This window comes from Ambystoma mexicanum, chromosome 6q (genome assembly GCF_040938575.1).
Source record: "Ambystoma mexicanum isolate Mex_15411 chromosome 6q, UKY_AmexF1_1, whole genome shotgun sequence".
Classification (NCBI taxonomy): Eukaryota; Metazoa; Chordata; class Amphibia; order Caudata; family Ambystomatidae; genus Ambystoma; species Ambystoma mexicanum.
In genome coordinates this window covers 616903023-616925911 of record NC_090937.1, presented here as the reverse complement: position 1 = coordinate 616925911, position 22889 = coordinate 616903023, and the positions used below count along the sequence as shown (strand labels likewise).

The following is a 22889-nucleotide window of genomic DNA, read 5'->3' as shown; positions in this document are numbered from 1 at the left end:
ACCATGCATGAAGGGGAACAAGGAGGGACACTTTGTATATAACATAATATGGACACAAGGGAACCTGCTGCACAAATGCACAGGAGGCGAAAAACGCAGGTAAGCGCACTCCCTGGGGGCACCGCAGGTGGGCCTCACACAGTATCCAAGCTTTTGAACACACGGCCCTTAGGCAGCGACTGAGGGAGGGTGTACCTGAATTCACACTGCTCGTCTCCAGCAGACCGCAGTTGCTGGGAACAGCACTGGGCAATACAATCAAGGTCAGTGAACCAGCCCCTGGTTAATCGTGGCAGCTGGAGAAATCAACCTAATCCAGGGAGGCACTTGCATGACACCAAAGGCAGTTTCAAATTGCTCCTTGGTCAGTAGGCATGGGAACAGAATGTGGGATGAAGCGGCGCTTCAAGAAGAGCCAATCAGATGGTAAGTTTTGGCGTAAGGCCAGAGTGTGTCCAGGGTGTCTGAGGGTGTCTCATGTTTCTTCCCTTCCTTTCTGGTGCTGACCAATGGCAGACAAACAAAGATCCAGAGCGCAGCACAATAATGTTATTACTAATTGCAAACTCTTTGCAGGGTGAACCGGGAAGCAATGTGGCCCCACACTGGGTGGGAATGAACCAAGAGAGGGCGGGTCCGTTTTTGCTCCAGTCATATTCAACTAACCAATCTATAGCCATAGGGGCATGATTTATTGTAACCAATTAGCTTCATGAGAATGGCGGAGATATGAAAAGTTGAAGAGCCAGTGATCATTTTCCTCTGAAGCTGGTCTTAAGACAGGAACATCTCGATTCCCACATTGTTGCTCACCCACAACTAGATTTATGCGAAATCAACCCACAATGAAAATGTAGGGTAAGATGGGCAAAAAGCGATCCAAAATTGGTGCAACACAATGCAGTGAACACAAACTTCAATCATATCATGGTCATGATACTGAGTCACACCAAATTATACTCGCCTCTGAAAAACTTTGAAGGTCCCTGACAGATCTATTTCAGCAGGACTTCAAAACCAGCAGAGGAAATCTTATTAGCTGGTTTGATGACAAATGCAGGACTGCACAGAGCACATTGAAGGGGGCTTTATCTAACAAGCATAGTACCATGGATATATCATCAAGGCAAGGGCAATTTATAAAAGGTCAGTGGAAACCAGGAAAACTCGGTTGGAGAATGCAGCGTGGGAAGAATTTCTTTTGGCCGCCTCCAATGCAGACTCTAAGAAATTCTGGGACTTTGTCGCAGGTGGAGCCAGTATATAAGAGGGCAAAGACACATAGGCAAAATTATGTTGGTGCTAAAACCTGGTCAGACCATTTTACATCCTTGTTCAAGGGTCAGGTAGCCAAATACGAGGCCAGTGATCAGTGTTCTACCCTGCGTCTGACTTTGAAGGAGGTGGAAACTGCCGTCAAACAACGATTGCAAAATCACCCACAAGGCCCAGAAACAGTTCACCCAGCTTTATTCAAGGGGGAACTGGAACTGTGGGTTCCATTGTTGACAATCTTTTTTAATTCCTGCTCGAAGTCAGGAGTATATTCACAGTCGTGGAAAATTTCTGTTATATACCCTATATTTTAAAAATGGGATCTGGGTAGCCCCCTGGTATATAGGCCCATTACTTTGTTGAAAACTTCCTTCAAGGTCTTCGGATATTCTGTCTTGCAAATCCCAGAGGAATGGATACTTCAAAGTCAAATCCTCACAGAAACCCAATATGGCTTTAGGTACTCAAGCACTAAATGTATATTTGGTTGAGCCATCCTCCATCTTTGTAAGGTGTGAACCAATCTATTTGGCATTCATGGACCCGGGTACAGCCTTTGACAGAGTGGACAGGGCCAAATTATGGCAGGTGCTCGGGTCCATGGGCAGCCCAGCCAATTTGTTCAAAGTACTGCGAATCATCCATGAGGACACTAGAGCATATGTTCGCTTTGGGGATCAGGAGCAATGTACGGGCTACTTTTAAGTAGCCTCAGGAGTGCGCCAAGGTTGTGTCGTAGCCCCTGTATTGTTTGCTTTGTACATTAATGGTCTAAACCGAGCATAAGTGGAATCGAAGGTAGATTTCCCTAGGGTGGGTGCCAAGCCCTGCCTGTATTTGTGTACACAGATGATACGGTTCTAATCGCCCGCACCCCAAAAGCCCTGCAGCAGTTAATTGATGTTTACACTGACTTCATGTCAGATTTGAAGCTAACAGTAAACACAAGTAAATCAGCAGTGATGGCATGTTCTCGAAGGGAGGACATAAGTTCAAAATGTGTAACATGTCAAGTAATGGCACCATTATTGCACGGGTGTCTAAATTTGATTACCTGGACATTTGCTTTACTGAAAATTGGCAAAGCATGTCTTATATACAGAAACAGAGTGTGAAAATGAAACAGACTTTGGGTGGCATTTCATGCTTCAGGACCATGTGCCAGGGCCAACCAATCAACCTAATTTTGGAACTCTACAGAGTTCAAGCTAAAGCCTCGACTAATTATGGTGCAACGAAAAAATTGGGCTAACGAACAAATAACATGTATTTAGGTAACCGATAATAACTTCCTTAAATAATGATTGGGCCTCCGTTGTTCTGCCCCGAATTACTCTGTACATATAGAGCTGGGTATTACTCACATAGGGGATGATTGGTACATGGCACCACTGTTGCACTGGCTAACACTATGGTCAAATCCAAGAACCAGCCTCGGCCATAGCATTATTAAAGGGTAAATGAGGTGATCTTCTTGGCGAAGAATACCATAGCTGAACTTCATTTTAAACTGTTTATCACACCTGAATGTCCTAAGTCTACACTGCCCAGATGCATCACTATCTATGGCGGAGTCCAACAAGTATAAGCAGGTGTTCTGTACCCTAGTTCTGTCAAATCGGGAAACATCTGGGCTTCTAATTGACTCAAACAGAAAACAATTGTTACGCACACAACCAAATGCAGTTCAACCTTATTTGTTGCATAGTAACAAAACTATAGACCTCTGGGGATTGACCAGGGCCTGCTTTAACCTTTTATGGCTCAGAGATAACACAAAGAACTGGTTGGGCGATGAGCAGCATGTGGGTTGTCCAGGTTCTAGTGCGGAAAAAGAGGATTTGTTGCATTTTGTTCTATTGTGCCCATTTTATCAAGATAATAGAAAGTAGACCATTGCCCCTTTAATCAGAGAAGCCAAATTTAATCAATGTCGACCTGCTTTGATTTTTCTATTACGTGCTGAATCAATTGCTTTTGCATGGAGCTGCTTGGAATTCTTAAGAAAGTCATGGAACAGTAGGAAACATAATCTAATTTGCAATATTTTTTCTGCTGTCGCTATCCATATAATATGAATACTCTGTTTTTACACATTGTGTTTGATACTATGTATTGTTGCACTATTTGTGCTGTGGTTTATGGATTTTATCCGAAAAAACTTTGATTGATGATGGAAAAGTTGAACAGAAACTGTTTCTAACTCTAAGCACATTGTATGAGCTGTATAAAAGTACTGTCCACTGTGAACGAGTTTGTCAGCTCTCATCAACCAGTTCTGTTCCACTGTGCTGTTTGATTTGTGTGTGCCAAGCTGTAATAACCAGCGTTACTTCTTGCCTGGTGTATACTCCTTCTTGGACTACTATTGGCAAAATATTGATTGTGAGCCCTAGTGGACCCCTAATACATTTTTGTAGGCCCCAGCGAAATCCTCAATTCTCTCAGTTAACTGAGGGTATTCTGGCCACCCTCACCGGGGTGAGCGGGTCTGGTGACCGCAGACCTGTTCTACGCGCAACACTGAGGAAGCCCTGCAGATGCCGAGTTCATGAAGGTCTGCCAGGTCCCGAGTGCCACCTGCGCTCAGGGGGAGGAGTGAGCCCACATAGGAGGCTGGGTGCTGAGAGTACTTGAGGATCTCTAGGACACGTCAGTGTAAGCATGCAAGACAGTGCTGTCTCATGGTTGCATGCCCATGGAGGAGGGAATAACTGTATTTTATGGTGTCTAGGATGCATCCTCAAAGTGGGAGGATGATCAGCCGTGGTAGTTGCAGATTTTAGTACACGCTACCCCATAGGGAGTGGACATGTGTGTGGGCACACCTACGTTAGAGCAGGAGCGTAGCACCAGCCTTTGTGTAGTTGAGTCATGTAGGGGAGACGGGTGTCATTTTATTGTGTAGTTGTTGAAGCAGTTTCATGAAGGAGCAGATAGGGACACGGGCATGGTAGTAAGTGTTGTTCGTATTACTTTTGTAGTGTTGAGCAAGGTGGAAGGGTCATCATCGACGGGTATCTAATGGCGCGCTTGTCATTCTAGTGCTGGCCGTGAGTGAGAGGAGTGGATGTGACTCGGCGCCTACCTTTGCTATCATAGGGCAAGGTGAGCCCGTGGAGAGGGCCATTGCTTTACTAACCTGGAGTGAGTGGATGGGCCTGAGCCAAAGCCCAGTGCGTCGGATGAGAGTCAGTGGGTGGGCTTGTGGAGAAGGCCAGAGCGAAAGAGAGAACTAAGGGGGAGACAGGTGACTGATGGTGAGTATGGGCGTTGAGGAGACAGGTATAAAAGGGGGCAGGAAAGGAAAGGAGAAGTGGGAGGGGGTGCCGAGGGAAATTAGGGTATTGGGGTAGAAAAAAGGCAAGCGGTAATGGCCTATCGAAATAACACCCATGGTCATATTAAAGTATAACTTTCGGTGGGTCCAGGAGACTGCAGGTCACTGCTTCCATGTGTGCCCTGGGAGGGAATGTTCGATATTAAAATTATAGAAAACATGTTCTCCTATTTATTGATGAAGTATAAAGGCTAACAGTTAAAGAGCAGACAGAATATATTGGGGCTTTGGAGACTATTTGAGAAAAAGAAGGGGGAGCAAATAAAGAAGGAGGGAGAGGGGACAGAGGATGGCGATGGACCAAGTTCTCTGCCCCCTCCCTATGCTGTATATCTGGTGTTACAGCCTGCAGCAGGGTATACAAACCCACAGTGGGAAAGCGCAGGAGGGTAAGGAGGGATGACAGTGAAAAAGAAGGATAAAGACATCTGATGGGATGAGGCACACCAAAGAGGTGAGAGGGAATACTTAGCGAAAATTGAGAAGAACACAAGACAACAGGTGGATCCATTATTTAATGAAGCAGAAAGGGTGATTGAATAGGAAGTACGGAGGAAGAATAGAGAGAGAGGGGACAAGGGAGACAAAAATGAATGTTTTTCGAGGAGGATAAAATTCAGGCTGGACCATGAGGAACAAGAAGAGGGAGAGGAAGAGACAGAAGGGGACGGGGATAGTAAGGCATCAGATGAGGAAGAAGTAGGGGAAGATTTGAGTGATGGAAAAGGTGACAAATGGACGCCGAAACAAGGAGAAGACAAGGGAAGGAAAGCAAAGGACACAAAAGGAATGCGAGGAACCCAGGAGGACTGGTCAACCTCCCTTCGTAGTAGGAAGAAGAAGATAAAAATAACACTGGCTCAGGCAACAAAAGGGGGAGCAGAGACAGGGCCCACAAAGCATATGCTGCTGTTACAGAAGGGGAGAAGGGACGCACATTACGTACCATGGCAGACAATGGACCGAGACAACCTAATATGCATCTTGCCCTTGCTTGTGGCAGGGGCCAGCAAATGGATACAGGCACTCAAGAAAGCGACATCTGCGGTGACGCTGGCAATAGGGGACATTAAATGTTTATTCGCAACTATAATAGGAGAACGACGGGGCAAAATATGGCAAAATAAGCTCAGGCACAAGCGATCCAAATGGCACAACAGCAAGGGTTTGTCACAGCACAACAGCAGTGGCAGCAGATGCAGCCTCACCCAGCCCAACGGCAGCAGGGGCAGCAGCAGGGTCTAACAGGGTCCAACGTATGGGGAATAGCACCTCCAAGTATGATGCAAATGCCAGCACCAGCTGCGGGAAATACAGAAGCGTTAGGACAGAACATGGTACCCCTCTACACCGGGGTCATCGTTGTAGGAGGAAATCCTTTCCCACAGAGTAACCCGCAACTATAGGGGGCCCGCAGAGAGCTTGAATGTGTCCAGTCCTAGCAGTAACTGATGGCCCCGAAGAGGAACCCAAGGTAGCAGTGAAAATATGACCGATAGAGGTATCATTCCTCATTGACACAGGAGCCATCAAATCTTGTATAAGGGAGGTGGGATTCCCGCTTTTAAACAAAGTGATGGACACGCAGGGTTTCTCTGGGGTGGTGGTGAGGGTTCCATTAATGAAAGACTTACCACTAACAATAGGACGCAGCACATTGCACACCTGTTGCATTCCAAAAACACCCCTATCAACATACAAGCAAGAGATTTGCTGAGTAAAATGAATGCCACAATATCATTCACGGAAAAGGGGATGGCGTGCTCAATGCCAGGCATCTATTACACATGTGTGGATGCGTTTTAAGAGCACATGCTTAAAACCCACTACGAGGCCAACCCATTTACCCACGCATGTTTTCGAATGGGGTCGAGATATTGCTCGGCTGGGTCCCTGGATACAAGGGATGGTGTTCTGACTGGCGTCAGAATTATTATTCCGACTGCAGTGCCAAAATAAAGACACAAAAGGCACCACGGTAGGTCTAAAGGTTGAGGAGGTAGTGATACACAAATACATGGTGATTCCTTGTGGGACAGACAACAACAACATGGAATGGCGTACAGTGTTATGCTTTGACCCAACACTGACAGTAACAGGAGCAATGGATGAACAAATGTTCTCAACGGGGAGGAGGAGGGAGAGATAGTGTTCCCGCTACAAATTCCCTGCCCAGTAAAAGTAGTCAAAAATATGGTGCTGATACTAACACAACTGGCAAAAAGGGAAAGTAGACAAACAGCCGAGGATCTCAAAAGGGTTCCAGAGAGGCTATGGACAAAAGGCCCCCATGATGTAGGGGTACTAAAAGGGGTAGGAGCGGCAGAGATAACATTGAAAGAAGGAGCGCTGCTGTCCAGAGAAAAACACTACACTTTGTCCAGAGAAGCAGATGAGGGGATATACTCGACCCTACATGCATTGTGGGAGTAGGGCATAATACAGACATCCACATCGCCATGCAACATGGCTGTATACCCGATAAAGAAATCAAAGAGTGGGTTGTATAGATTTATACAAGATTTACACTCTCTTAACAATATAGCAGAGTTTCCCCTGGTACCGAACCCCGCTACAACACTGTGCAACATTCCAGTGAAGGCGAAGTACTTTATGGTCATTGACCTAAAGAATGCCTTCTTTTTATCCCACTAAACCCAGACTCCACATATTTGACAGCCTTTACGTAGCAGGGAACCCGATTTAAACACACTAGGCTGCCCCAGGGGTATTGTGAATCACCCAACCTTTTTAACAGAGTGATACAAATGGACCTAAGCAATTTACATGTGCTGAACACTAGCAGACAAGGGGTATAAGGTGGCTAAGGAAAAACTGCAGTAGTGTCAGGAGGAGGTTGTGTACTTGTGGCAAACAATATCCATGGATGGATTCAAGATAACACAGGAGAGGGTAGAGGCAATTCACATGACTGTATGTCCGAGCACAGTGAAGGAGATGCAAAAGTTCCTTGGGTTATGTAATCACTGCGTGCCATGGGTTTTCAATTACTCTACACTTACAAAACCCTTAATGCAGGCGCTTAAGGAGGCGCAGAAGGAAAAAAGGGAAATAAAGTGGACATCAAAAATGAATGAGAATTTCACGGAACTGAAAGAAGCATTGTCCCATGTGCCAGGGTTGGCCACTCTGAACTACAACGAGAAGTTTTACTTGTTCTCTTACTCAGATGGCTTAGTGATGACGACGGTCCTCGTGCAAAAGAAGTCACATGGACACAAACCACTGGCTTACTATAGTGGTGTTCTAGATCCAGTTGTGCAGGGAAATTTCCCCTGCAAACAAGCACTTGCGGCTGCACCGATTGCAATAGAAAAGGTAGCAACAATTACAATGGGTTGCCCAGTGGTACTGTATGTTCAGCATTCATTATTTGCCATTTTGGAAAAATGCAAGAGTACACTGACAACTCAGAGGGCATCAGGGTATGAAATAAAACTAACAAACCCAGCCATCGAGGTAGTGAGGTGTTGTGTAGTAAACCCATCAATATTCATAGCAGGACCCTCATAGAAAAGAGATTACATGCATGACTGCATGGCACAGATGGACAGAATGGAAGGGAACATCTGTGTCAAAGAAGAAGAAATAGAAGGGGCAGACATGGTCTTCATTGACGGGTCTTCAAGTATAGACCCCCATACGGGAGGGAGAAATATTGGGGCTGTGATAGTGTGCTACAATAACGGGGAGTATGTAATAAAAGCACAGCAGATGTTACCATTGTATTATTCAGCATAAGCAAATGAGCTAGAGGCCATGATAAGTGCATTGAACGTAATGAAGCTAACATATATTCAGATTCAGATTACATTACATCCACAATACATTCAGGATTAGCACGATGGCAGAGAAGGGGGTTTAGGAGACGTGACAGGTACCCAGTACAACATGCTGAGTTGCTCAGTGATTGATTGAAGCATTGAAGCTACCGGTGGAGGTGGCCATAATAAAATGTGCTGCCCACACAGGTGAGCAGGACCTGATATCTTTAGGGAATGAGATGGTTGACAGAGCAGCCAAAAAAGTGACCTATTTACCTGAAGGGGCCATGAGACTATATCCAGTAGCAAAAGCAAGAATTCAAATAATGACGGCAGAGAGCAGGAAGGGTCAAGAGCAAGAGAGGGGGGAACGTTTTAAAACTATACCAATTGTACAGATAATAGAGCTGCAGGTAGAAACCCCGCAGGGGGCAAAGATTTGTGGATACAAAGAAGTTGTTGCCTCTCACCCAACAATTTGATATAGAGGCAAAACAGCACAGGGAAACCGGTAATGACAAAAAATGTGTTAAGTGTAGCACTAGAGCAGTTGCACTTTCCTGCCCATGTGTTCAAAGAACACATCGCGGCAGAAATAGATGAAGGGTGGTACATTGCAAATTTACATGAGCGAGTGGCAGAGTTTACGGGGAGTTGTGTGGTGTGTCAGCAGCTTTTGTCCAGCCATACTTTAAAAACAGTGAGGGGGGATATTGCTGCACTTCCGGCACTTGCATATCGACTATGTTGATATGCAAGCCAGATGTACCTCTTATAGGTACATGCTTGTGGTTGTCTGTCCATTTTCACATTGGCTTGAGGCAGGAACCTGTGCTAAAAATGACACATGGTCAGCTACAAAGTTCCTAGTGCCAGAGGTGTTTTCAGGGTGGTGGTTCTGCGATGATTGCCAATTACCTTTTCAAGGAAATAACACAACTAATCAGAATAAAACAGAGGCTATGCACAGTGTACCGGCTACAAGCAAACAGGGATTGTTGAGAGATTAAATGGCTTGCTTAAAGAATGCTTTGCAAAGCTAACCACAACATTGTGCAAAAACTGGCTATATTGCCTCGCATTAGAATTTTTTGCCCTTCACAACTCCCCAGTGCAGATCATCATTTGACTCTGCACAAAATTGTAACTGGCAGGAGGATGCATGCTCCTGTTCCTCCTTCATGTTCAATTTTGGCTGCAAATAACATAGCATAGGTTTTGGGAGAAGAACTGCAAACATATTTAACTGAAATGACAAATGCCCTCAAATGCGTCTCCCGACTTGTTCAACATTGAACAAGTCGACCGACCAACACAGAAGAAAAACACAGTGTGGGAAGAATTCCCACAAATTCAACTTCTCTACCCATGGGACAAGGTATTCATCCGTAACTACGTACGGAAGTGGCAAGAACCAAAATTCATCGGTCCTTACAAAGTGCTGATTTGCAACATACCATGTAGGACTTATTGTTGAGATGGCAATCAGATTCCTTACTAACAAAATGGGTATGATCATATGAATATCGAGCATCCCAGAATGCCAAAAATATGCACACCTGTGAAATTACATAAGGTTGGTCACCTCCCTCCAGGTCATCCTACATGTTCAGTAATTTTTTCTATAACAGAACATATGTCTGAATATACTGACATATGAATTTTGAGTCACCCATATATGACAACATGGATATTCTGTTTATACTTGAGGATATTCCAAGGTTAGCAGATTACAGATAAGTGACTTTATTTATGTTTTTATTTTGTTTCCGTAGCACTTAAACCTAAGCGCTTCACAATCATTATCAAATTGGTACAATATAACAGTATTAAGAGAAAACAGAGAAAGACAGAGCATGACCAAAGAAAACAGGAACAACAAGGAAAAGGTCAGGATGATCCAGGTTAAACAAGAAGATGAAATTCCAGAAAATCAAGAATGGATTTAGCCAGTGTCATCCTTTCTGTATATGTGATCTGCAAGCTTTTCCAAACATCCAGAATTGGTACTGGAGATGTTGGAATTTTTACGAATTATGTTTCATTTTTACAAGATATTTGTACTTATCTTGCAACTGTTTGTTTTTGTCATGTGCACGATATACATAAAAGAAGGTGTGTAAGAAATGAGGATAGGTAGCATCACTTTTGATATTTGAATTATACACTGAACATGTTTTACTCTTTTAACTTTGTATTTTATGGATCTTTAATTATTCAATGTGTGTTATTGTAGCAATAAGCCCTGAGACGGTGGGCCAATACCGCCCCAGGTAATGCCCCCAGGACCCATAGTTACAGGCCCGAGCATAGCGAGGGCCTCATTGAGGCCCCCGGGGCATTACTGCAGGTGGTATTGTCCCGCCATTGAGGGGCTTATTGCCATTAGTACCCTGGCCTGTTAGACCGGGGTACTAATTGCATTTATTTCTGTTCGGAAAATGCTGATGCATTTCGAAAAAAAAAGTCAAATAAAATTGCCACTGGGAAAAGGAAAACGTAGTCCGTTTTCCATTTCCATGGCAGGCATCGGGAGCGGATGCGCTGGGAACAGAAGTGTTGCCAGCGCGTTCGCTCCCGAGAAAAGAAGAAAAAAGAAGGTAAGTGGGGTTGGGAGGGTGGGGAGGACATGGAGGAAAAAAAACATACCTGAATCCCCGGTGGGGGACGAAGGCAGCCTCCAGCCATGGGGAGGCTCAGAGCGGGGATTGCCCCGTTTTCAGCCTCCTCATTGGCTAAGGGGCCGCCACGCTCCCCGCCGGGAACAAACGCAGGCACGTACGTGCGTCCACGGGATTACACTGTGGTATGGCTCGGAAACGAGACAATCACGTTAAGTGTATCCCGTGGATGCACTTATGCCGGGTACTAATGTACTTTATTGAAAAATGTAAATTTGCAACTAGAGATAAAGATAAAAAAAGATAAATAAAAATAGATTGTAAGAATATTTCTTGATCTTCTGGTGATATTTTACAGATAAAGTAAGAATTTTGACATATTTGGTGGTGGCTGTTTTTAGCATCTTATGATTATGCGTAACCATTGCCATACAAAGGTTTGTGAATTTATGAGCAATTTGGTTGATTTTCATTGCCTTTGCCACTGATTCACTAGACCAAATCACTTTGCGTTAGCAATAATGGCCTTTGTTTAGAGGAGATCACCTAAGTTATTAACCAACATGAGTTTCTCAGAATTGGTACCAGTTTTGAACAATAAATCAATAAATTAATGTAATCAATATACTGTAAAATACACTTTATTTGATTGCTTTTTTATACATTTATCTGGCGGGAAACCCCTCAACTGATATAATAACCTTTTGGAAAATAACCCAGTTCTAACAGATTAACTGTGCTTACGTTCTATAAAATGGCACATTTGGTCAGCATGTTTTCAACAAATGTCTTTCAAGAAACTCTGTTCTGAACAATAATTTCATCCCATCAGAATTTGTATTTTGTCCCACTCATATGGAGCCAGCAAATATTAAAGTACTTGGCAGTAACATCTGATGAAGGCAAATTTGATGAAAACATCATGAATGGAATAAAAGCTACAGTAACATCAGTAACTAACAACCTTATGAAGGTCAAAAAGAGTGAAGCTGCAATGATTCAATTTACACATTCAATTTTTTGGACCAAACATTTGCAACAGTACAATGTTATACAAAAGAAATAAGGGCTGATGTATGTTTCTGTCTCTGTCTACTCCCACGGGGTCTACCATTTCTATTAGTGATCAAATAATACATGTGAAGTTGAATACTTCTAATAGGTCAGGGACACTGCTATGGGGGCCAAGTTTGTTCCGATATATTCCAGGTGTATTGATGACATATTAGTCATTTGGGATGGCAGTGATCAAGAACTTATTGATTTTTCTGGTTGCAATTTGGTTGCTTTATTTTAATACTGCAAAATAGAGGCATTGAAAGCTACTGAATATCAGTGGGATGTGCAACTGAATATTAGGATTAGCTACTGTTAGAGTGATTATGAAAAGGATCGTAATATTCCCTTCAAAATATTAACTATTAAATAGTCTCTGTTGTGAAGCCAAAACATACATCTGTGAACATGTGAAGTTACCTCTCCAGAAGAGCCTTAAGGCTGTTTATTTCCGTGGCTCTCTCTTTAAGGGCGAGCTGCAGGTCTTCCACCAATCTCTCTAGCCTGGATTCAGACTTTTGTAGGTGTCTCAGAGCTTTGAGGACATCATTAAGTTCCTGCTTCAGGAAACAGAGTTCTTGAAAAGACTCCCCAAAGACATCAAACTGCTGCAGATGGGAATTAACTAGTTTCTGTAAATGAGAAAACGGACAAAACTTAATATTTACACATTCACAGACATTTTGGCTAGCATTTCCGATAACCTATGCTGCATGGAAAACCTGCAGCAAAATGATATGCCATGTATAACAGTGTTTTTTAGTCTTCGGTTTTATTTGTACTTTTATAGTGGGGTTAGGACACCTAGAAGAAAGCAGTGTGCCCAAACATTCCTGCGATTTTATGTATTACCTCTGCCTTCTGAATCACAGTTATCCTCTATAGTTCTATCTACTTTTCTAATTCAGATTTGTGTCAGTATGTGTCAAGGATGAGGTGGCTATGTGTGTTCTCCTATGGACATATAGGTGTTTGTGTGCGTATGGGGACGTGGATGGTAAGAGGTCAGCTTCTGAGCATTTTCTACAATCTTTGCAATTTGGGCTATACCAGACTTTAATAGGTATGTGGACAAATCTCAACTGGAAAAAAGCTATTCAGAACTGACCAAATAATTTCTTGCTATTCGTACTCCAGACAAATGCTTTTTTTCTTTTGTCTTCCCATCTGAATACAACAGATCAGAGAGGCGGAGACTGCTCTAAGAAAGTAAACATTTTGTATCTGAACTCTTCATTGAATGCTAGACTAAAATATATAAGCTCATTCCGAAATGTTTCAATTGGTGCAAATGTCGGATATGCCAGGGACTCCTCTTCATTTGTGCCAGGAAAACCAGAGGGAAAGGGGCAGTTCTGCACCTTACACACCACATACCGGATTCAGAAACACGATGTACATTGAAATGTGTAGAGGGGAAAACCATTCCCTAGTGACTGTTTGGTGCAGAAGACTGTAGAATGCAAAACAGTGTAATTGCAGGCTCTGTAATGCATTTATTTGATGTGTGACAGAAGCAGTAGGAACGGCTGCTGTCCCATTGTCATGTCTATGCCTCAAACATGGATCCAAACAGTGCTTTTATTTTTGTGGTTGACATTTCAGAATTACAGGACCTTTAACAGTGCCACCATTAAAGGCACATATAACACGAGTAGGGGTGCCTTGAACTGGCTCAGAGTCTCCCAGAAACGTGCACGTCATTTTTGTGACTAAGGTGACCCACAGAATTCTTAGAATCTAGCAAGTGAAAAAAGAACCTCCTCTGCGCTTTGTTTACTTGTGTTGTTCATTGCAGAGGTAGCCTATTGTTAAAGTTAAAGATTTGCGAATAGACAGGCTCCTCTTAAAGGTTTATGGGAGTCAGCTACATGTAAGGCAGACCTATATGGCACTGGCTTTGCATCCCCCATAAGAACATCCTAAAGGAACTTGCCTGTTCAAAAATGTTCCCATTTCCCTGTAGGCCAGTTGCATTCATGGGAAAGGAATGAGAAACAAGAGAACTCCCTCTGTCTGGGGAAGATGGAGTCAGAGAGGTGTGTGTCTGCTGGGTGATGTAGGAGGGATACAAGGGAAGTAGTATAGAAAGAGCCATGGAGGTCCTTTATCCTCTGGTGTTTTGAGGGGAAAATCTAAATTGAGTGTGATTGATCTTTTGGGAATGTGAATGAATTTTCAATAGGCACGTTAATGTGAAAGCCAGGAGACAGCACGCTCAGTCACATTTCAGACTGAAGCGGGTCTTGACACTGCTCCAGCCCTTCAGCCTGCCTGTTATCAATCCTCCCCTTTTCCTTAAAAGGGATTCTATCTAAAGATATAAGGAGTGAGGGGATCTAGGTCTCCGTCTGGGGAGTGGACCAGACAGCCATGAAGCTGTTGATGTGGTTGAAAAGATATGGTGTCAGAGTTGAGGGGAAATTGCTCTTTGGTACAGGACAGTCATAGAGATTTGCATTTTCTAATATCGTGAGGTGGTATGAAGGCTAAGCAGAGGTACACTGAAGTATGAAGTAAAAAGAGTAACAAAGAGGCCGCAGCCTCTATGAATCTTATAAGGCTGAGGTAGAGTGCGGACCACCTTAATCACAATGTCAAGGCGTTGGCCTGCTCAGGTCTATAGCCACTTTGAAAAACCTGGTTGGCGAAAATCTCTCTCCTTCCCCATCAGACAGTGTGAGAGTTGAGATTGAAATGGATGCTTGGGAAAGAAAGCCCAACATCTGAATCCAGATGGTCACACAGGTCTGATCACAGCTCTGCAATTGGACCAGTTTTTTGGCATGTGAAGAATGTACAAGTGCTGTGTAGGGCAGAGGAGCAGTGGCGTGTGTCTCATGAATATTGTTGTCGAACCTTGCAAGGGACACTAGGCGTTGGTCCCTATGCTTGTGCTTTTGCAATGCAACTTACATAATAGAGACGAGTTTTGAAGGGGACCTCGGGGAGCAGGAAACAGTGTTTGAGCAACCACTGCTCGGCCCTACCACTAGACGTGACTCCAATAACAGTGGAAATCACCCATGGATTTAGCAGAAGCTGACTGCTTGCCCTGGATAGATGCCAATCACGCAATGCTTTGTGACCACAGGAGCAATCATAAACCATTGATTCATTTCATTGCGAGTCACAAGGAAGGGGTCATGCCCACTCTCTGTCTCCCGGATGCAATGCAACTCGCAAGATGTTTGCAATATTTCCATTGCGATTTGCAATGACATTTAAAAATTGCCATGTCTATTTTGCGCATTGGAACCTGGCACTTTGCCATCACAAAGCCTGGCACTTTAAGTTGCAATGGCTTGGTGTACGCAAAGCCCTTTTATACACCTGGACCTGGTTTAATTCTATTAATTATTTATTTTCTTGTCTATTTCAAGTAAAGATGACACATATTCAAGAGTACTCTAATGGTTTTATAAAGTTTATCAGGTTTAGACTTGATTTATTTAAAATCCAGATGTCTGGCTTCCTAACGGGCTTTGGGTGATTACTGGAGCAGCTATCCGATATCCGTCTCAATACTATTCAGTACAGCCCTCAGTCAGATGCTTTTATGCCAATTCAAGAAATAGATTGATAATATTCTACAATGTTTCAATAATGTGCGCAATTTCAGTAACTACCTTTGTAAGCCAGATGTCGTAGGCATGTTGTTCAAATACGTGGTTCGTTTCCATGTTGGCTTCCATTTGCAGCTCGAGCTTTCTGGTCGTAGCCGCCAGTTCGCATTTAAGGGTCTGCTCTCTTGCTGTGGACGCTTGGATTTCCTGCATCAGCTTCTCTGGAAGAAAACTGCTGCTGTGTGACCAATCTTCTGGTGTAGCATTAGACACAATGCACAATAGACAGCTTTCCAACCATTTAGCAACCTTGAAGGCTCAAAAGCAAATTTTCAATGCGATTGCAATTTCTGATACTTGAAAATAAAAGAAAATGACTGCCCCACATCAAAATAAATTTAACGCATAGCAGCCCGGCCCCGATATAGGGATTGTCTGAAGTAGCTGCACCTTAAAACCTCACCTGCCTCACCTCTCTTCCACTTTCACTACATCGGGCAGAGGAAACCGGCTCTCAATTTAGTGAAAGGCAGTGTGTGCAGGCTGCTGTCGGTAGCAAAGCTATCCCCCTCAGGGTTTAGGCAGCCCACCTCCAGCTCTCCTTGCAGGCATTTACACCTCTGGCCCACCATTGGCGACATGGAGGACAATACTTCCGATGTCTTCAGCGGTGTGGAGGGTGGGGCGCCAGCAGTCTGGCACCCCCACAGTGGGGAATATGTTGCTCCAGTGCACATATCCCCACAGTGATGTGTTTACTGTGGGGGTATGGGAAGCACTCTGGTTCCCAGTTCAAATCCTCTGCTCAGTTTTGTCCTCTTAACGTTTCGTGCCTCCTGCACTCTAGAGAGGCAGTCCGGGTGTAGATGATTAGTCTCGCTGCATAGAATGCTGCTCAATGTAGCTTTAACCGAGAGCTAGGAACCAACACTCCCCTGTTGTGAACTCTCCAGGTTGTCATTCAAGCTGGCTCAACACTCAAACACAGACCAGCTGTGGAGCGATTGTATTGTCCAGGTGGTAGCTTTATTATACATATGTACAGACGTACAGATGTACATGGACCAGTTACTCTTAATGATATTTACACTGGCACATAAGACTGGACAGGAACAGGCATAGGTAATTATATTACATACAAAGTAGCAGACCCACCGGCCATCCTATCATGCCAGCTCAGGCCCCCAACTGACACTCATGGAACATTCACTCACACACCCACACAACATTCTCCTGAGCTGCTCATTATTCATGCATCAACATTCTAATTGCAAGCACTCCTGGCCAGTGACAAAACAAGACTTACAATATATCTCCCTTTCATACCAAAGCCTTCCAACCACAACTAACAACCTTCCTTCTGGACCAGCCACATCCAGAAACAGAGCCTGCCACACTCTGGCACACAACCAAACAACCATGGGAAAATTAATCCTACATTCAGGGAACGTGAGGGGGGACCACAGATTGCCTCACAATGGACCCGGATGCTGCACACAACCGAGAAGCAGATCCAAACTGAACTTTAGTCTGATGAAATCCAAACATACTAACATACAGAGAGAGGGGTGTTGCCACACCCAGGACAACGTTTACAGAAGGAATACATAGATCACACTTCGTTTGCTCTCACAAACAGATCTCATTCATCACAATCAGCTCCCACTTATCACCCTGACACACATCCCACAGGATCTCATCCAAAAAACCTATCATATTAACCTCCAGCCACAACTCAAAGTAGGCACATGCACACCATTCATTCAGTGCCAGCATACATATACGGGGGACGGTGGAACAAAGCAGCATACATACATATGCAACCTCTCAAAACAGGTGGGTACATACATTCCCACCCCTGCCACGTACATCCTTAAACCCATACACCCATGCATGCGTCATACAACCCAAACACCGCACAATCATGCACATAAAACAACATATAACAAATAATGTGCTCCTGGTAGCACTGAATACATTAAATAAACTATAGCTATCTCAACTTATAACTGTAACAATATCTAAAGCTATACGGATAAACCTTTACAACCTATAGATATTTTCATTTTAATGATATACTCTCACATATCACATTTTTCTTTTTCCTTTACATTGAACTCCCATTAATAATATTGTTCAATACCCTTACCATGGCATCACTTCTTGCCCTCATTTATAATTCATATATGCATATCAACCATTTAGATTGTTGCTCCATCCAACCTTTACTGATTGAATGCCCATACCACCATAAAACATGACACCTAACCAACACCCACAACACATGCTGTGTGGTCACAAATACATTCATTATAAGTTATCAACCATTTTTAGTTGAAAACAGTGCCATATATATCTCACCTGTAACATCATCCATTATTTGGATGACACATCATATATAATTTCCATTTTTACCTTTCGAAGTAGTCAACTATTTTAGCCAACAACATATTCAATTTTTCTTCCTTTATGGAAGTCAACTATTCTTAGTTGAAACAATACAGCAGTCACCACTTTGACTAACACATACCTTAACTGAATAAACCATAAACTGCACCATAATATACCCTTGGGCCACAACACATAGACATCCACAAGACAACGGCCCATACACTGCATAAATGTTAATTAATATGATCAATAATTCAAAATGTATTTTAACATTTGGGTATTCCACTGACCCATAATTCCACATCTAATTTACTTCAATACAAAACTGGGTGCTACTATAACCCAAACCTGAATTTTCACATTCAACTTCACATAGCAAACACTTTTAAATGACACCTAAAAATTGCATCACAATATTTAAATTGTAAGCTCTGAAATATTATGTATCATTTCTTCATAACTCTGATTTGCAATATTAGTCACTTAAAATGTCTTTGTTTACCTATTGATTGTTCAATAAATGTGCTGCATCACACATGTAACCTGCAAAAAAACATTAGTAAATAAAACATTATTAAGTTTCAGCCACTTATAGATGTCACGTTGATGTCTCCATGACAACGGAGGCGGGAGAGGCCAGGGAGGAAAGGGAAGTGACGCAGGGGGGGCGGGGTCGGGGGGTAGATTGTAGAAGGGAAATAAAGAGGACGTGTTTGTGAGGAGCTCCGTGTCCGCCTGTTATTTGCTGCGCCACTGCCTGCGATGCCGCCTGCCCACAGAACAAAGGCAATGAGAATGGGATGGCGGGTGGAGCAACTCTCATAGGAGCCCCGCAGCCCGCCCCCAGCAACCGCGACCTGAGCACTCACGAGCGCGGGCCCGACCAGCTGGAGTGCAGCAATATGCTGCCCGGGCTGCGGCGGTGACTGCGCACGGAGGAGCGCATCGGCGCCATAGGAGGCCCCGCCACGTGTGCCATGCCACGTGTGCCATCGCGGAGGAAGTCAGCCCCAAGCAGCGGCAGGCTGCAGAATACGGCCCATGTGTTTTTCCGACATCAGGGAGGCACCGGTCACGCAGGCCTCAGGAAGAAGAGGTGCACAGCACATGCGTGCTGCCGGATAAAGGAAACCCTGCAGACAGAGAGCATCTGACGCCCCAGGCAAGGCAAAGGGCCACAGCACACAGTGCCAAGGAAACCCCAGAAGGGGTCAGTAACTGTTGATGGTGCTCGTGCCACTTTTGGCGGCCATCTAACAGTAGCAAGGGCAGGACTACCCTGAAAGGAGGAGAGAAGCCAAGTCAGAAGGCCCTCCCACTGAGATCCAGCACAAACATGGAGCAGGGCTCATGGCACCGACAACACACAAGTAATCACCACAGTTAGCACCATGTCAGGACAAGACGATGGACAAGGAGCGCCAGCACAAGGGAATGCGCCCCCAGCCCCAGGTGCCCCCACACCAGACCATATGCCATACCAATTGCCGGACACCCTGGCCGCCCAAATGGCGGGAGCATTTGATGTAGCAGACACGAGTGACATGGGTCCCAGGTGGACCAAGTGGATCAGGGATTTTGACCTGTACATGGGAGCCACAGGGCCAGTCGCTGACAGTAGCTGACGCAAGACCAGTATGTGTCCTAAAATTAGCTGTCCTATCTGCGACACGAGATATAATTGACGAGATGCCCCAAGATTCGATCCAGGACCTCAAGGACGCACTCGCTGCGTATTCTGCACCACATACTAATGTAGATTATGAAAGACACTTATTTCATAGCACCAAACAGGCAAAGGGGGAAACGATGGATGCATATGTGATGCGACTATGCACCAAGTTAAAGCACTGCGACTTCGCAAACTACACAAACACTGAAGCTTTAAGGTCACAGATCATCTCCGGATGCAAGTCCCAAGCCTTCCGCAGGAAGCTACTTCAGAAGTCCCGCACGCTGGAAGAAATCCTAGTGCTAGCGAGAGTCGAGAGGGCCATTGACTCCCAAGTAGAGAGTTTTGGCAACACCAATACAGGAGAATACGTCAACAGGCTACAACTGGAGAAGAAATCGGAAGAACTCTTCTGTTACAAATGTGGGTTTGAATACCAGCATGAGGGGAAATGCCCCAGCGTGGGACAAAGGTGCACGTCATGTGGCGAAGAAGGACACTTCAAAGCAGTGTGTAGACTATTCCGTGATCGAGGGAGAGATAGACCCAAAGAGAATACGTCTCGCCCAAGAAGCTGTTATGGGGGGGTATCCAACAACCCAAGTCCCAGTACCCCGAACACGCAGGATCAACCCACGGGTGACCAGCGTGACAGAGACTCGGGAGAAGACCGGCAAAGGAGAAGGGAAAGAAGAAGATTCGTAATGCGCACAAGACCTGAACGCAGATCCCGACGCCATGTGTGATACCTAGTGGAACAGTCCCCCACAGACTCTGATCCCAGCTCATCAGGGAGCGACCAAAAGAAAAAGGCATATGTATACGCTCTGGGCAACCCCACAGCAACAGCACACAGCCCAACGCTCATCATTAATCTACAAGAGAGACCGACGGAGTTCCTTATAGACACAGGAGCCACAGTCAACGTGGTGGGAGAAAAGGTCTACAACGATCGTCCGCAGAAACCCGACGACCGTGGACATACATCCATATGGAGCCAAGACCCCCCTAAAATGCCTAGGACAATTCAGCGGGCTGTGCCGTTACAAAGGTCATGAAATGAAGGTACCAATACATGTCTTAGCCACCGAGACAGAAGCGGTTGCATCCTCAGCTTTAAGGCAGTCGCTGAAATGAGCCTAATACATATCTTTTACAACATAATGGTTCACAAATACATAGACCCGGTCGAAATGATAAACAACCTGTACCCCAGCATCTTCAAAGGGATAGGAAAACTTCAAAACAGGCAAATACAACTCCACGTAGATGAAGCTATCCGCCCAGTAGCCCAACCATACCGCGGGATTCCAGTCAACATTCAGAAGAAAGTTGAAGATGAACTCCAGAAGCTATTGGAACAAGATATCATCGAAAGGGCCACTGGACCCACTACGTGGGTATCACCGATCGTCCCCGTTCCAAAAAAAAGCTCCGAGGCTATAAGGCTGTGCGTGGACATGCGACGCCCGAATCAGGCCATCAAAGAGAGAGACACCCCACACCACGCATCACGGATATGATACACCTATTGAACGGGGCAAAGGTCTTTTCCAAACTGGACCTGCAAAAGGGGTATCACCAGCTAGTTCTACACTCTGAGAGCAGAAACATCATGACCTTCGTCACACATGTCGGCCTCTTCAGGTATAAAAGGCTGAGTTTTGGGGTGTCCTCGGCAGCGGAAACATTCCAGGCCAAAGTCCATAATATAATAAAGCACATTCCAAATTGTCTCAACTATTAGGACGACATTTTGGTATTCGGAACTGATGCAAACAAGCATTATGAGACCCTGATGATGGTATGCAAGACCCTACACGATGCAAATCTCACCTTAAATAGAGACAAGTGCGAATTTCAAAGAAACACTCTAAAATTCTTCGGACATGTGTTTTCAGAATCAGGAATGACTCCTGACCCCGACAAAGTTGCAGCATTAAACGACACGGCCGCCCCATCCAACGTGACAGAGCTTTGGTCTTTCCTAGGCCTAGCCAGTTATTGTAATCGGTACATCCGGGACTTTGCATCAGTCAGCGAACCACTGAGACAGTTGACGCACCAGGACGTGAAATTCCAGTGGACCAAGGACTGCCAGAAGGCATTTGAACTGATAAGAGAAAGGGTCGCGAAAGCAGAGAACATGCCATATTATGACCCTCACAGGAAGACTGAGCTCACGGTCGACGGCAGCCCCATTGGCCTAGGCGCAATACTGGCGCAACTCGTCCCAAAGGACCCTTCACAAAAACACATAGTGGCCTATGCCAGTCGCAGCCTATCCAACACTGAAACAGCTTACTTCCAAGAAGAAAAGGAACGGCTTGCGGTTGTATGGGCATGCAAGCATTTCCACCTGTTTCTGTACGGAAAACCATTCCAACTCGTCACGGACCATCAAGCATTATGATTCCTGTATGGCAACCCTCAAGCTAAAATGCCCCCACGAATAGCTCGATGGGGTCTAAGACTCCAGGACTATGCATTTGAGATCATTCACAGACCGGGGAAAGGTGAAAACCCGGCAGACTTCTTGTCCAGGAGACCACGGGAGGAGAGCGTACCAGAACCATCAGTGGCCGACAGATATCTACGGTATCTCATCCACCAGTCTGCACCATAGGGTGTCAACATGGAGGCGCTCGCCAGAGAGACTGAAAATGACTTAGGGACTGAGTTCAGGGCTATGGCGAAAGGCAAAAGAAAAGGGGAGAGTTGCGGGAGGCAAGGTGTAAGAGGATGTGAAAAAGATTATTACAAGTGAAAGATGAGCTAGCAGTGTCGGAAGATCACCTGCTCCTAAAAGACTGTAAACTAGTCATCCCCGAAGCAATGAGGGCCAAAGTCATAGAGCTCGCACACAAAACCCACAGGGGCATGGTATCCACAAAACGGATGCTCTGCCACAAAGTGTGGTTCCCTCACATGGACACACTAGTAGAGGCAGCACAAAAAGCATGCCCCACATGCTGCCTCATCACGCCAAATCGTCAACCAGAGCCGTTGCTCATGTTGGAACTTCTGCAGAAAATATGGGAGGTAGTGGCAGCCGATTTCTTTGGGCCCATTGAGGGAGGGAAATACGTTTTGGCCGTGATGGATGAGTACACACGATATCCTGATGTGCAGCTCATCATGTCATCCCTGCATTAGACCACATGTTCTCTGCCTATGGAGTAC

General features: G+C 44.8%; 1 protein-coding gene across 7 annotated transcripts in view; it reads right to left on the bottom strand.

Moving 5' to 3' along the window:
• Positions 1-22889, bottom strand: part of LOC138516182 (hyaluronan mediated motility receptor-like) — a 269808-nt gene that overhangs the window by 196875 nt on the left and 50044 nt on the right. For 4 of the 7 annotated variants that reach the window (XM_069631115.1, XM_069631114.1, XM_069631120.1 and 1 more), the window contains 2 exons: positions 15707-15864; positions 12498-12709 (listed from right to left, as the gene is read on the bottom strand). In XM_069631115.1, the coding sequence (XP_069487216.1) occupies positions 12498-12709; positions 15707-15864 (370 nt within the window). Of the gene's footprint in view, positions 1-12497; positions 12710-15706; positions 15876-22889 lie in introns of all 7 variants that reach the window. The other 3 variants (XM_069631117.1, XM_069631118.1, XM_069631119.1) reach the window with 2 other exon arrangements.